At 47.9% G+C, this 16,417-nt stretch overlaps 1 protein-coding gene across 10 annotated transcripts in view; it reads right to left on the bottom strand.

Moving 5' to 3' along the window:
• Nucleotides 1–2,993: 2,993 nt before the first annotated feature.
• Nucleotides 2,994–16,417, bottom strand: part of Inpp4a (inositol polyphosphate-4-phosphatase type I A) — a 109,836-nt gene continuing 96,412 nt past the window's right edge. For 5 of the 10 annotated variants that reach the window (XM_029475146.2, XM_021170851.3, XM_029475213.2 and 2 more), the window contains 2 exons: nt 15,174–15,328; nt 2,994–5,521 (listed from right to left, as the gene is read on the bottom strand). In XM_029475146.2, the coding sequence (XP_029331006.1) occupies nt 5,389–5,521; nt 15,174–15,328 (288 nt within the window). In that variant the 3' untranslated portion in view covers nt 2,994–5,388. Of the gene's footprint in view, nt 5,522–9,710; nt 10,627–15,173; nt 15,329–16,417 lie in introns of those variants that run through there. The other 5 variants (XM_029475021.2, XM_085836395.1, XM_029475116.2 and 2 more) reach the window with 4 other exon arrangements.

Here is a 16,417-nt window from a genome sequence, read left to right as displayed (position 1 = left end):
CAGAGGCAGGCGGATTTCTGAATTTGAGGCCAGCCTGGTTTATAGAGTGAGTTCCTTTCAATAGACATTCTTGGTTTAATGTTGGGTTTATACAGGTAGTGAAAGGAAAGATACTATTTATCTGATTAGTTAGCCAAAATATGGACCAAAGAGTAGCCTACTTTACTGTGTGCGTGTGGGAGTGCTGGCAGTGCATGGTTGCGGGGCCGAGGGTGTGGGGAAAAGAGGGAGTGGGAGAAAACCAGAGTCCCGCCATAGCTCCAGTGCTCTGGGCGGGTGGACGCTTTCTAAATGGCCCCGGGTGGGTGTCTGCCTGGGTGAAGCCACTGACCCCACTCAGCAGGTGGTGGACAAGGGGCAGCCCCAGGTATCAAGTTCCAGGCCTCCAGCATCCCAAGCTGGATATGGCGGAGGAGCTGAGAACAAAATGCCCCCTCCAACACACACACACACACACACACACACACACACACACACACACACACACACACGGCTCATTAGCCCCGGGGCCGAAGGGAGGAGAGGGCAGTGGGAGAGGGAGCGGTGGATGGTTCCCACGCAGGCAAGAGTCCTTGGTCAGGTCCATGGCTAGAGCACAGGATGGGGCCTTCTTGCAGGAGGTTAGACGCAGAGCAGGAGAAAGCATATCCCATCGTTCAAGCATGGTGGGCCTTGATAATCAGAGACAGTCTATGGTTTTAGAGCTTTATTGTAGAAAGGCAGGGAGAAAGGAGAGAAGGTAGAGAGAGGCTGCCCATGGCCACATGGAGAGAGGGGGGAAGGGAGGGAGAGAAGGAGGACTAGAGAGGAAGAAAGGTGAGGGCTTAAAGAGAGTGAGGAGGGGGCCAAGCAACCCCTCTTATAGTAGGCTGAGCTATCTTGCTGTTGCCAGGTAACTGTGGGAGTGGAGTCTAGCCAGAATACCAGAAGCTTGGGACATTGTCTGCATGGCTGATAGTCACAGAATTATGGAGTTGGGGGCTCTGTGGTTTCAGGCACCTCATTCTGGGAACGCGGCTCGCCTTTCTGCCCCTTGTAGAGTTTTCTACCAGATCACCAGAACAAGCCCCATTCCACCAAAATAGGCTGCCTATCACAGTCCCACACATGGTTTCCCTTGGTGTACTGTTGGTGGAGGGAGTCAAAGGCTCAGAGAGTGAACCCAATCACGGGGGCGTCGGCGGGGGCGGGGGTGGTGGTGGTGGATAAGCCAGGATAGAAACCAGGGTCATTCTTCAGACTAGCGAAAGGAAGTATGCCCAGAAGCCTGTCAACATGCTGTGTATGAGGCATGTAAGTAGAACACCAAGGTCTAGCTGGATGTCCAGAGGAATCTAGACTCAAGTCTGGGACAACCTAGAAATGTAGGCAACATTAGCATGTAGTCTTATTCTATAGGATGGTCATCCTAAGGAAGAAGAAAGTTAGAGAGGGGCCTAAGAAACATCATAAAAATCAGCAGCAGGCTGGGCTGTGGTGGCGCACGCCTTTAATCCCAGCACTCGAGAGGCAGAGGCAGGCAGATTTCTGAGTTCGAGGCCAGCCTGGTCTACAAAGTGAGTTCCAGGACAGCCAGGGCTATACAGAGAAACCCTGTCTCAAAAAACCAAGAAAAAAAAAAAATCAGCAGCAGGAGGAGGACAAGAAGCAAATCTGAATGGGGGCGGGGTCAGGTAGGACAAACCAGAGCTCAGCCATCCCTTCCCAGTTCCCTCCTGCTCGCTGCAGGAGCTAAGTGCTCTCCAGCTCAGCTCTTCAAAAGGAGTCACAGACTGGCGACAGACACCAGCCTTCTAGGCTCCAGGTAATTATCACAAAGACTGCTGTTAGGCCCATATGAGATTCAGAGTGTGCGTGCACAGGTGAGGTTTGGGGACATCAGTATTCTTAGGCTACTCCTCAGGGACCTGTATCCTCACTTGGGTGGTGACAGCAATATGGTTACTGTTGGAAAAGCCTTCCTAGGCCATGGAAGAAGAGGGGCCCTTGCAATCCAGAGCATAGTAAAGCCTAAGCGTGCTCTCCTACCCAGAGTCACCCATTAGCCCCTAAAAGGACAGCATGACTGACCAGGGCTGAGTGTGCTGCTGCTGACCCAGGATGGGTGGCCGTCCTGGTCAGGTCCATTTGCATCCAAGCATCCCCCTGGGAGTGCAGTGTCCATAAACAGAAGCTTCCGTATCTACCTCTCATCTGCTCAGCACCTGTGGGAATGAACTCCCAAGCTTTCCATTTCCCCTTAGAAAAAGCAGTATACTTGACTATCTCCCTTCCTGATCTTAACATACCGGGTCACATGGGCCTTTAAGGAGAGGGTGCATTTATAAGTGACAACTGACAGGTGGCTCGATGGGAACGCCAGTTGCTGACACACCTGACCATCTGAGCTTACCAAGACTCCCCATGGGAGGAGAAGAGAACTGACTCTTAGGAGCTGACCTCTGACTCTGACATGAGTGTATGGGGACACCAGATACACACACATTCATACACACACACACACACACACATACATATACATAAACCACCTCACGTACTCCACACACACACATACATGCACACTCACACACTACACACCCCACACCCGCATACAAATAGATAAATAGAATTAAAATGCATAAATATTATCATATACCACAATAAATAAATAGCATTAAAAATGTATAAAGATAGCTACAGAGACCTATAAGAAGCTATTTCTCTCTCTTGGGATCCTTAAGAGCAAGTTTAGAATGAGCCAGCCACTGTGAGCTGACTCCTGTAACCCCACCTCTTGTCCCCCAGTTGATGATGTCCCATTCTTAACCATACACCTTAATTCAAACTTGCTAAAAACATGTTTAAAAAGACTGTAATCTCTCCTGACTCCCACTTGCAGGCTTATGAGCCCTGGCCCCCAAGCCCAGGCATGACCACCAGTCTGGCGCTGGCTGGAGGACATCCTTGCAGTGTAGGAGACTGAATCAAGTGAGACTCAGTTTAATGTTCTTGTCAGTTTTATTATTTATCATTCTAAAGACAAGCACATTTACAGCATACATGGCTTTGAATAAGCTAAGAATATATAAAACAGTGACTATATGTTCATATATATTAATACTGTCCCAAACAAATAAATAAATAAAAGTATTTAAATGCACTAAGCTGGGCAAACCCAAGTGTCGGGAGATGAAACAGTACTGTACAACATCTTTACATCTTTAAAGGACAGTAAAGGCAGCTGAGCTGCAGGAGCGCTGACAGGATCCACATGGCATTCCCAGCTGACCGGACACTGCACATTCCTTTAAATGGGGATAGACACAGGACGGGGCCGTCTGGAAAACTCTTTTCCTCCTGCAGGGAATGCCCAGGAGCTTGCTGAGCCCACGCTGTGCTCTCGAGATGACCCTTCCAGGCATGTGTGATGCTCTGGAAACCGTCACAAAGCCTTCAGAGAAAACACTGAAGCCACAGTGTTCTCTGTGATTAGCCAAGTTTTAGAGTTTTACAGTGATTCATATTATAAAACAGAAACGGAGAAAAGAATTCCTATCCAGAAGCCCACAGATGAGTCAGCCCTGCCCGTTCCCTTTTTAAGTGTAGACAGGTCAAATGCCCTTTGGACAGAAAGGAAAGCTGGAGAACATGGGAAACATTTAATTCTAAAACCTGAAGAAATATTTCTAAAAGGCAGTGATGTCAAAATGAGCAAAACCAAACAAACAAAAAACAAAAGACTAATGAACCAACCAAGAGTTAAAAGGCTCAGCTAGCCACACTGAGACTCAGCCATCTTTGATCAGGCCTGGGGCTTCTGGGCAATCTGATACCAGCAGAGCAGGCCTGGGTGGAGGGTTGGGGGAAGGGAGCTTCCTGGCTCTCACCTTCCACAGCCCTGCCTAGAGGGTGGGGCAGTGAGCCACACCACCCCTTAGCAGAGCACATCTTCCTCCCAGTAGGCAGGGGAGACAGCTGTCTGCACTTACTGAGAGGGATGCCTGCACCCTCCCTGACTCTTGCCAAGACTGGTCCTGCTTAAGCCTCAAATGCCCCAGATCCAAGCTGTTACCTGTTTCTAAAAGGAGCCAAAAACAAAACAAAACAAAACAAAACAAAACAAAACAAAACAAAAAAAGCTAGCTAGACTTCTCTAAGAATCCCATGGTGGTCACAGACCATTAGTATCAGTGTCATGAATACAGTCCAGATACACTTCTTTTTTACAGCCTTTTAAATAACATATAAACAGAATTACGATGAACAGAACCTATAAAACATAAATCTCTAAGGAAAAAAATCTGCCACGTGCAGATAAGACTCATCATCACCTTGTAAAAGATGAACAGACTAAACTGTATGAAATCCCTCATTTCCTGTCCCATAATCTCCTCTTAGACTCTCAAGGTAGGGGACAGGTTTAACTGTTTCTCAATAGCTGTGAAACAGAAGGGAGACTTAACCATTATTGCAAACCAGAAACTAAGACACTTTCTCTAGACATTCAAACATAATATACAGTCTTCTGGAAGATTATTAGAAAGCTTCCAGAAGAACATTTATTCTGAAAATATCTAAGTGTCTACTGTCTCTCTGGCTCTAAATCTCCATCTGGAGAGTTGTCTCTCAGATCCATGACAAGCCACATTGAAGGTCCCGATTGCCAGAGAACAAAGGGAGATACACCCTGTGGGGTAGAGCTAAACATACATGGAGCATACAGTGGTGGAGGTGGGGTGGGAAGCAGCGTCCAGGGACCTCACAGCTGGCTTTACATCTCAAGCAAACACTCATCTATGACTTGTAAGGGGCAGGAACAGTGTGGCCCCAGGTGTGTGAGCTCCTGATATGACCAACCAAGCTTTCTTTCCACTTTGGGTTTCACAGAGCCTGGCGGCCTTTGAGGGCCACTAGAACCAGCCTCTCTCACAGCCTGGAGGTTCTTTTCCCCCAAGCTGAGTTAACATCTACTGTTCTACCAGGGACCTGAAGTGTAAGGGGGTAGGTATTTCCTGTTTTATATTCAGTCCTTTTGAAAGTAGAGTTTAGGTCAATGCTCACCTGTGAGTTACTGAATAGAAAAATAAACGGGGTGAGCAGGGCTAAGTGGATATTTGAAAAAGTCTGCTGGAGTTTTAGCAGACCTAGCTGGCATCTAGGAACTATGACATTAACGGTACAGTGACAGCTGAAAGCTGGTGTTGAGAGCAGCCATTACTATCCACGCTATTGACCCACACGTGACCCTACAGATTCCAGCACAAAATCATGCTCCATACACTCTTCAGTGACGTGTCTTTAAAAACACAAAAATAAGAGCCAATCCTTCAGGTCTTCTTGAAGAATCGTATGTGACACTACAGGGACCCACATTGATTACATAACAGCTAATTAGAGGAAACCGTGTGTTCATGTCTCAACTTTTCCGTAAGTCCCTTCTGGAGGCCTGTAATGCTTGGGGAAGGCCTTCAGCTGCAGGGAGTTAAATGCATATTTGCGACTTCCAACATTCTTCATTGTGTTTTCTCGCCGACAACCCTCACTGGGGAAAAACAAGCACAAGAAATGACAGCAGTAAAAAAGGAAAAAAGAAAAGACTTAAAACTAAGATGAAATGAACTGATTATTTCCATAGCATTAAAAAAGGATAAATTACAATGGCTGCTGGACTGATTTATAATAAGCACACACGTAAGATGGTGGTTCTGAACAAAGCAGCTAAGAAGCACAGAGACGGACACATGCTGGATGCGGCTGTGGGCTGGGAGTTCCAGAGCCATGTTGTATCTAAGCAGACATAATTCTTTAAAAATACATGATTTTGCGTGCATCTTGGGTTTGGTTATCTGGGTTCTAGAATAACCTGTGGCTCAAAGATTGTTAGAAAACTGAATGAATGGGCATATTTTACTCTTAGCATGGTTTCTGAAACACTGTACCTTGTGTATGCTAGCAAAGCTGTGACCATTACAAACTCCACATGCTGATTTCCTTGCAGAATTCAACAGATATCAAAAACCTACTGGCTGAGGAGGCTGCTCTGATCAATCTGTCTCCAACTAGGGGAAGCAGTTCAAGTGCAGAGCCCCCACACAGGCCCATGTGCTGTCTGCAGAACAGGCCCTCATGGCTATCAGGCTGATGTTCTGTGAAGGTTTGACTATTCTCTTGGGGGTCACTCGCCACCACTCTCCACGTGGGCTGCTTCCACTGTGGCTGCTTCTTATACAAGAACCTCTGAGCACCACGTGAGCCCACAGCTGCTCTGCCCGGAAGAGAACTCACCACTAACATCGACGATCCCAGCTGCGCCTGACAGAGGGATGCCCTAGCAACCCAGGGGCAGAACAAATGGTGCCCGAGAGGATGAGCAGCCAGGAAGGCCACAGAGAAACCTCAAGGGAGGGCTCTGGGCAAAGCTCTAGGGCGGACACAACACTAACAGCCAAAAGTGAAGCTGAATATGAATGCCTCTCTACACGCAGTAAGACTTACTATTTTTATAATGTCCACAGAGTAGCAAAGAAGTCACACAGTTAGCAAGTTCAGTAAAAATTTCCTTCTGAGATGTAAAATTTGCAGTTACCAAGAGCAGTGGTTTGAAAAAAGTATTTCAAATTCTATGAAGACCACACAGCATACATTTTTAAAAAAATAAACATCAGCTCAAGCCTTTCAAAATGAAAATGACAGTCCCCTTATTAAGAACATGTCAGGTACTTTCAAAATGAAAATGACAGTCCCCTTATTAAGAACATGTCAGGTACTTTTTGGTGAGGCAGTAATGTTTATTCAAAAGAGAATGAGCACAGGCAGGTTAGAAAAGCATCCGCCTCTGCTACTGACTGCTCCAGCCACACATGTGTCAGCTGAGCAAAGCCTGGGCCACCCAGAGTCAAAGACAGCATCTGCTGAACATTCAGGAATCGGATAGACTAGAAACGTATTTGCAGCAGAGCTGTAGGCTCCTGTGCACAGTGGATTTGCTGTGGTCTTAGGAGGTTCCCTTCTCACATATGGCTTCTACATTTATACAGAAGGGTCCTCAAACCCACCCACCTACCGAATAAATGCCCAACAGTAACATAAACTTTGACAGTCTCTGTATTCACACATGGAAGGAGCTGATACTGCATTTAGCTGGCTGTATACATTGTACATGAATACACAGACTTACAATTTAGATTATGCCTTTAATCTATGTTTTATGTTCAGGCTGGCATGCCTGTTCTGCATGCTACCACTGCCAGCATGATCTGCGGGTACCCATGACCTGACTAGAAGGCTTGGGGCAAGGTCTTCAGGGTCCAGCATGGTGGCCTGAGGCAGAACACCTCTGACAACACTGCCAGTGTCTTTAGGGGCAATGATACATGACATGGTTTCCAGAAGATTTTAGCAATAAAGATTTAGCTACTGTATAACTATTGATTATTTTTTGTTATCTCAACCATTACCTCATTTTATGAACATCAACTTTGGAATGGAAACTATAAAGGACAACCCTAAACACCTCTGTTTTTACTTTTCTGGGGGCTTCCACAGCAGACATGGGGGGTTACCTGTGTGGAAGGATGTCTCTTATTCAGTGTCTCTGCCAGAATGACACAAGGGGAGCAGGTCAGTCAGCCCAGCTCAGAGAACTCACACAGTTACTTCCTTCGGGCATACTGACAAGAACTCCTGCATCTGGTTCTCTATGCCCAAGGCTGCTGGCTGCAGCGAGGGCAACACTCACTGGCTGCCTCCAACCACCGCCCAGGGCTACTCAGAAGCAGCACAGAGGCTATCCATCACCCAGCACCAACAGTGACCTAGCTCGGAGCTTCTCTTCATTCACTTTCTCCTCATTTCTTGCTGAAGTAGACACGATTCTGAATAGATATTTGGCTTGATTTCATGAGCAAAAAGCCTTAATAACATTAAAATACAGCATGAAAGAAGAGCACACTGCAGATTGGTCTCCCGGTCTTCCTAGTATGTTAGGGAAAAAAGGAAATGCAAATTTCCCAGTGCTGGGGTTTATTTTCAAAGCCTGCCGTTTGGGGTGCTGCGCTGCATTCTGCTCAGCCCTGGAGGAGGAACAAGGAACCCCACTTCTTGCCTTTCTGACCCATTTATCCCCTCAGCCAAGGCCATATAGGACAGAAGGGTGGCTGGCACAACAGAGTAGACCATGGAGTCCTGACAGGAGTTCCCCTGCTCAGGGTTGGGGGTGGGGATTTCTTTAACCAGCCATTGCTTCTCTTTGCTATACAATGGTCCAGAGAAAGAGTCCCTGCAAAGAGCTATGGACATCCTGGTCTCTAGGGGACAGAGGGTGCTGTCTCTGTAGTTCCTCTGCAGGCCGCCCTCACTGTCTATGGTCTCTCTCTGGCCACAGCACAACCCTGGAAATGATGCCTTCCTGAGTCATCTCCATAGTACCAGGAGGATAGCAACCAGGAGGCTGTGAAATGCAGATGGAAGGAAGCTATGGACTCTTTCTCCCCTATGCAAATGAAGCAAACAAAATGGTCTTAGAGGGGCCGGGCGTGGTGGCGCACGCCTTTAATCCCAGCACTCGGGAGGCAGAGGCAGGCGGATTTCTGAGTTCGAGGCCAGCCTGGTCTACAAAGTGAGTTCCAGGACAGCCAGGGCTATACAGAGAAACCCTGTCTCGAAAAACAAAAAAAAAAAAAAAAAAAAAAAATGGTCTTAGAGGTTTGAAGCACATGCTTTGAGGTGGAAGGGCACCTATCAAAGAATCGTTGACTGTGTCTGTCTGGTGACTAATGTCAGCTGGCAATGGGTGAGACACTTAACTGAAAGATGCAACAGAGCTGTCACTATGCTTATACTAGGAGTGACATGGAGACTTGCTTATGTGGAGACACAGAGGTGAGGCCTGCCCTGGGATCCTGCAGTGCTCGGATCTGCAAAGGACAGGCTTACCCAGCCCAATTTACAGGTTCAGTCTGGCATCTGCTTTTCACTACTAACTGCTTCTGCAACTCCTAGACTTTACTTACTCTTTTAGAGGAATCCAACCCAGGGGGAATCCTCCAAGTATGATCAGGGGATCTTGGGGAGAGAATACAAGGGCTAGATTTATGGTGGGTGGGTTTGGGAACATGAGAATATCAAGCACTAGAAACTCTGGCTTCTCTAAGGCACTCCAGGTTTTTCACAAGACTCAAGAAAAGAAACTCCCTTCATCCAACTGGAGGTCAAAATCGGAAACATGGCCTAATATGAACCAGACAACGGAGAAGCCATTCACTGTCTCACACAAGGCTAGTGGGCTGATTCCTAGGTGACTTGGCTACTTTTATAGAGAACAGTTCCTCTCTGTCACACATAAATGTCAGGGTTACTAGTCACCCTGTTTTAGGAGCAGTACCGTGTTAAGAAGAAGGGCAGCAGCGGCAAAACCAGAGGGATTCCTCCTCCTCACAGCCCCAAGTCTCCCAACTGCCAAAACTTAACCCGCAGTGTTGTTTTAGGACATTTTATTTTTTATTTTTGTTCACTATTAACCTTACTTTAATAGTAAGAAAAAAAGATATCTAGACTTTATCTGGAATTAAACATACAGTTTTTAAATTAAAAAATGTTATTTCAAGAAAAAGTTTCAGCCGGGCGTGGTGGCGCACGCCTTTAATCCCAGCACTCGGGAGGCAGAGGCAGGCGGATTTCTGAGTTCGAGGCCAGCCTGGTCTACAAAGTGAGTTCCAGGACAGCCAAGGCTACACAGAGAAACCCTGTCTCGAAAAACCAAAAAAAAAAAAAAGAAAAAAGAAAAAGTTTCTACCCCTCACTAGTGCTTGGATTAGGAACAACCCTGAAGTCACATGCAACAGGTAATGTGCTGGACTCGGTGGCAGGTGTGCCTGTCTCCACAGCTGCATCGTCATCAAGGGGAAAGAAATGAAGGCGAACAAGTGGTACTCTGCAGACCGTTCGCTATTGCACTCCCAGGACTACGCTGTGAAAGGTAAGTAGGAAGTACAGCCCTATTACATGGGGGCATCTAGATCAACCGGTTGATAAGCATCTCTTTCTCGTTAAAAGGCAAGGAAGGTTAGCGATACACTTAAGGAATAGTATCAAATATACAAATTCTTTTCAGACAGCATCCCTTTCTCTTGAAACAGGGCACACAAGATGTACAGGTAATAAATAGTTATACATCAGAAGATATTTGGTACAAGGAATCCCAGGCCAGCTAAATATTGCAGTCACAGGCACCAGAAGAACATGTTACAAGCACTGAAGACGCTACACAATTGAAATGAACGAGTCCTCTTGATGGAAGAATTTGGCAGGTATATACAATTCAGAAGAACAGAACGTCAAACTGTAAGGCATGAGATATTTCTCGGCAGACCTTGCTTTGACACCTTCCTTCTGTCCAGTTTGGTACACGGTGGCTGGATATATTCGGGCACTTTTGTCTGCCTCGTGACTATTTTTCACAATGATATCTATTTGCAACGCAATTTGGTCACCAGGTATGCTATGCTCAGAAAGAGCCACACAATCAGTAGATTGGGGCTTAGAGCTAATAAAGGAATGGAACAGAGAAGGCTGGGGTCTAGCCTTAAGTCTCGGATGGGCACCAGGCCGCTCAAGTTCTTCTGCGTGACTACCTCCCGTGTTCCAATGCTGTGAAAAGGAAAAAGTTGGGAGAAAGGAAAAGAAAAGGGGAAAAGGAAAGAAAGAACAAGAAAGAAAGAAAGAAAAAGACACATGCGATGGGGTTTACCCCAAAAGTATGGGGAGAAAGGAGAACCAAAAAATAAGATTTAAAAAAAAATGGAATGAGCCACAACAGAAAGAAAAAGGAGATGCAGAGAAGTGTAGACAGAAGACCAAACAGAACCAGCACAGTCACAGGAAGAGAAGGGGAGAAGAGAAGTGAAGATAAGAAAAGAATCCTGCATCCACCAAAGTAAACACACGCAGGCTGAAGGATGGTTGTCCATGTTCACCCTCTCTCAGCTGGCCAAGCGCAGCTCCATGCCGCCCGCCTGCCGCCCACTCGCCCGCCCGCCCGCCCGCCATGCCCCACATGCTGCAGATGAGCAGTTCTGAGTAGCAAGCTGAACATGAAGAACCATGGGGTTTGACCTTCTCACAGACGCCTGGGTGGCGTGGGGACAAAGCTGCCTTTTGAGCCACACAAAGGAAAGTAATTTACCTGGGTGTGAATCCAGGGCCAGGTCCTCCCACACCTGCCTCAATTCTCAGTGTCAGAGGGGTGACACAACCCTGTCCCCCACTTTGAAATGGACTGTTCTAGAAGATGATCCTTCAAATGGAGTTGACCAGATTTACAATGGAAATTTGCAATCTTTCCTTCTTTTAGTGCTAAAGAAACAATGTCCTGGGGGCTGACTGTAGCTCAATGGTAAACTATGCTAAGTGGCACTAGGTCTTGGGCTCAAGTCCCAGTACCAAACAAGGGAAAGAGGTTTTGAGGTTGGATGGTATCTGGAACCACGTGACTGAGGAGTAACATCCCTCCCGCACAAACACCCACACTGACTCAGACCCCGGGGCATGGCTGACACTCTGAGAGAACAGTGTGCACACGAGTAGGCAGGGGTTCAAGACACCTTCTGCAGCTATGACAGCTAGGGAACACTGCAAGCCGCAAGCACTGACTGATGATCACGGTGTCTGCGGGGGATGCTTGCCAGGCCACTGCGGCTGCCCAGGAGGGCCTACTGTTTGTTAATTTCAGTTCCTCACATGGGACAGAGGGCCACCTCTGTCTGCCATTATCCTCGGACTCAGCCAGGTGGGTGCTGGGCTTAGCCCACATGGCTTACAGGAACTGAGTAGCTGAAGTTAAACCCAACGTCACGTTCCTATTCACTGGGGGCTTGAAATGGGCCCTGGTACAGAATTCATGTTGCACATGTGGCAGCCACTACAGATCAATTATCACTGTTACTACTACTATGCTGTGGGGCGGGCATGCGTGCGTGCGTGCGTGCGTGCGTGCGTGCGTGCGTGCTGGAGCATGAGTTTCTGCAGTGTCAGCTATGCTCCTGCCTCACGTTTACTATTGTATCTGATAAGGCACAAGTGAGACAGCAAGAGAAGCAAATTTTCCCCTCTACTCAGGCCACTGCAAGGATGCACTGCTACCTTTAGGGCTCTATGTGCTGCAGGGCCGGTCACCACTGTGGCCACAGTGCTTGCAGGTGACTAACAAACCTTCTGTCACCATGTGGGTAATCCAAAACAAAGGCACGTCTTGGTCAGCAGGGGGCAGTGTCAAGCACTGTTCCTGTGCTGAGAACAGTAGGACAGGCAGAGGCTTTGCCTTGTAGCTGCTGAAAATAAGCATTAAACTTAAGTGTGCCCACTGTAGAGATTTTAGATTCCAGAAAATTCTGTGGTTATAGACAAGAAGTGGGTTGAATAGTAGAGAAGAGAGAGCAGGAAATATGTTCATTTCCTAGGAAGGCCATTCCTTCCTCACAACCTTGGGGTCCTCATTTTATAAACAGTTCAGCAAAACAGCCCTACCATACCAGCCTCTGAGCAACAGTGACGACAAGCACGATGTCCCAGGACACTGAGCAGGTGCAGCTCACTAGCCTGGGTTCAAATCCCTAGACATCTACAAAGACGTAACTAAAGAACGCTGTGCCCGATGTGATGTCCCAGTCTAGCTCTGAAGGTCTCCTCTACCAAAGGGTCATGTCTTGAAGGCTTGGGCCCCAATGCAAGCAGTGCTCAAAGTGATCAAAGATGCTCACTTCTGAGAAGTGGCTGGCAAGGGCTCTGCCTTCATCAGGAAACTAACAGGCTGAGAGATGGTACCCGTGGAAGACAGGACTGGGTAGAGGATGCGGATCAGGAGAGTATGTGTCTTTAAAAGCTTTTAAATTACATTTATACGCATGTGCCAAGGGGGCGGGGGGCTGTGTGACTTGGAAGAGTTAGTTCTCTCTCTCCACCACGTGGGTCCCAGTGGTCAATCCTAGGTCCTCATCATGCTTGGTGACAAGCCCCTTTATCTACTGAGTCATCTCAACAGCCCTTAGATTTGTTTTGACAGGTTCATACATTTATATCATGAATTCTAGTCATTTTCACCCCAAGCCTCTCCCTCTTCCTATAGGAACCCTTCTCCTCAAGGGCCCCTTCCTTCTATATGTGGCCCACTGGGTTTAGTTAAGAGTTTCTTGCCAGAGTGTGGATGGAAGGTTATTTACTGGAGCGAGGGCAAAGTCGTGTTATTAAAAGGTGGGTCTAGTCCCAGGCCTGCATCGCTCCCTGGGTCCTGGTCTGTGTGAGCATCTGTTCTCGGCCACGCCCTTCTGCTGGGAATCTGCCTCACCACAGTCAAGAAACAAACCAGCCAAACCTTGCAGACTGCGAGCGGAACCCTCTTCTCTTCTACTCCATTCTCAGGTATTCTGTCATCGCAGTGGAAAACTGAGCCACACACAAATATGCACTGAAGTGTGGTATTGTGAGTCTTGGATCATCAGACTCAGGAGGGATTCGGAAAAGTCTGGGGAAGCGACCTAAACGAGCCTTCGAACAACACCGTAAGTAGAGTCTAAAGGGCAATGAGAGCAGGCCAGAGGCCATCCATGTTCCAATCTAGCAAAGAGCTTCCCTATATTTTATCTATATTTTGTCCTTGCCCTGTGGACAGCCGTCATAGCAACTCCTTTTCCTTTTTAAGTTGTGGCAAGGGTGTTACTGGCTTCTTTTAGCCAATTAATGGTAAGAACTGGGAACAAAAAGCAGAAAAAAAAAAAGGTCTCAAAACTTTCAAACATGCCCAGAATGAGGCGCAGGTAAATCGGGGACAGTATGCTGTGGCCTCTAAGAGACTGGAGCTCACTCCTGTGTGGATGCTGTGGGCCCCAGCTAGTGCACCCCACCGAGAGGAGACAGGAGCATGATGCCTTTGCTTTTATCAATAGATTAACCCATTGACTGGGCTGTAAGTTATTGCATTATTACTGGGATATAGTTGGGGGTACCACTGAGATAGTGGTTCCTAGGGGTATGCGTTTGAAGGACACTGGTCCTGGCCTTTGCTGTATCACCACAGAGCCCCCTGTCTGTTGGCTTCAGTAGTCGACATCTGTGGCTCACTAGAGCAGGCTTTCTCCACACTGCACAATTAATGGGGCACAGAACAGCTGCCACCCTCAAAACCGGGATCACATTGGGCGCTGAGGCTAAAGGGTATGGATAGTCTGGACACAGACTGTTGCTTTTCCATCACCAGGAACAGAGGCATGGAGTGAGCAGCTTTAACAGAGAGGTTTAAATGAACGTGGAGACAGACAGGAATGGAATGTTGCCACTTTTGCTCCTATCAAGAGCCATGAGCTCAGGCGTCCCTTTGTGCGTTGTGAGAAGGTCAAATGCAGAAAACATACAGAAAGGATAAGAGGATTGAGTACATCAAGGACTCGGTGAGAGGACAGATGGTGCAGAACGCTCAGGAGAGTGACTGTTGGAAACAGACTGTAACAGCATTGGTGACTACATCAAAGGAGACGGGAGGACCAGTTTCTTATCCTTTCTTTTGGTATGCAGGGTAGGGAGCTTTCCAGCAGTGCTTGAAACAAGGCATCCATCAACAGAGGACAATTTGAATTCTGGGTTTCATTCTGCAAACACATCTGCTGCCTCAGAATCAGGACATTATTAGGGGGAGGTGGCCAGGGCACACAGACAGCTATCTCCATAAAACACTCACTGGACATTTTGCTCTTGAGAGCAGTCTCTGTCCACTACTAGAGAGGTAGCAGAGCAAACCAGTGCAACCTGCAGACACAGTTCCTTCCCTGGAGTTTGGAAGTATACAGTGCATACAAACATACGATGTAAAAGCAGCTGCCTGCTGAGAAAGCGTGGGCTCTAAACCCCACCCACAGCCAGGTGGCTCCCATCACTGTTGAACGGTCTGACCCAAGCCAGCCCATCACTCTACTGGGCCAGTTCAGTTCTGTTCAGAGTGCTGGCTTGTCCCCACCCCCACCCCACCCCAGTCTTCTAAGAGAATACTGCCTGAGTTTGACAGACCATTAGTGTGAGTAATGGTCAAACTCAAGTGTGCTGGAAGTCTGGGCCCCATGTGGAGCAGAGGCATGGGCTCATCTGCAGTTTACACAGCAAAGGGAGAGCAAGTGGCTGGGCAGATGCAGCCTGGCAGCAGCCTCACTCACCTGCGCATGCACTCCAGGGCTTGTGTGAAGACCTGCGGGGCCATGCCGTGCTCATGCTGCAGGATCAGACACTGCTCCAGGGTCACCGACATGGCTGTGCGGTCCTTGGCACTCTTGCAGCTGGTGAATCGGACCCCGTTAAGGCGGCGACAGACCTGCAGCAGGAAAAAGGCTCTTAGGAGAGGGAAAACCAGCAGAAAGACAGCACCTTCAAGGGACAGAGCTCGCCACAGGTCTGGCAGGAACACCAACAATAAAATAATTCCAAGTCTACTCCTAGCCTGACTGCCTGGCTCTCTAGCTTTGTGTCCTGCTGAGATGGTATGAGAACCTAAGTTAACTCCACCTGAGCTTCATCTGCCCTCCCCGCACCCTACCCCACCGCCGTCCCTTAGAACCTGGCCCTTGTGTGTTTTCCCAAGAGAAGTTCCTTCTAGAGACCTTTGGGCATCACTACTTCACACTGACCCTGACCAGCTATCCCTTCTAAGCCATGCTAGACCTTCTCAGCACAAGGACAGCATAATCCAGCCAGGGAAAGCTACTGCCACCCAGAGTCCCCTTGTCCCTGGACACACTAGTATAACTCCTCTCCCACCACAAGAACACTGGGGCATGTCTTTTCATTTCTAGATACACTCCTAGATTCCTGTCTCTTAGACACAGCAGTCCCTGCCACAAGAAGGGATCTGCAGAGCCAGGTTCCCAGCCCAGGTCTGCAGCTGGCTGTGAAGCTCTGGCTAGGTCTCCCCACCTATGAAATGATAAGCTGACCTGACAGGGTTTTTCAGCTGACTAGCTGGGAGTCTGTTCATATACAAAAAGGAAAAGAAGATTAAGAAGAGAACAGCTTCGAGGGACAGCATCTAAGTGGCATGGCTTTGCTGCCCCATACCCTTTGTCACCCACAGGTGATCATATGGGATGGGATATGAAATGGAATATACAAAGGTTCCTGGGAACTCTGCACCCCTGAATCTATGCTTCTATAACTGGAGCTCTACTAGAAACAGAAACGACAGGACTGGAAGGCCTGCTTTCTGACTTGACAGGAAAGGTCAGCTGCCCCCACATCTAACTGGCGATTGTCTGTGACCACAGTCTCTAAACAGTGGCACGAATGGGTGTGTGCGTCTGCAGAGCCATCAGTCACTATGCTATTCTAAGAATGGATCAGCGAGGGAAGGCACTAGTCCATTGCTCAGCATGCAGTGATGTTTCCTATGCAGTGACCTTCCCTTGTG

This window comes from Mus caroli, unplaced genomic scaffold (assembly GCF_978045245.1).
Source record: "Mus caroli unplaced genomic scaffold, Mus_caroli_1 scaffold_1, whole genome shotgun sequence".
In the NCBI taxonomy this organism is placed as follows: Eukaryota; Metazoa; Chordata; class Mammalia; order Rodentia; family Muridae; genus Mus; species Mus caroli.
This window is presented reverse-complemented; position numbering and strand designations above follow the sequence as displayed.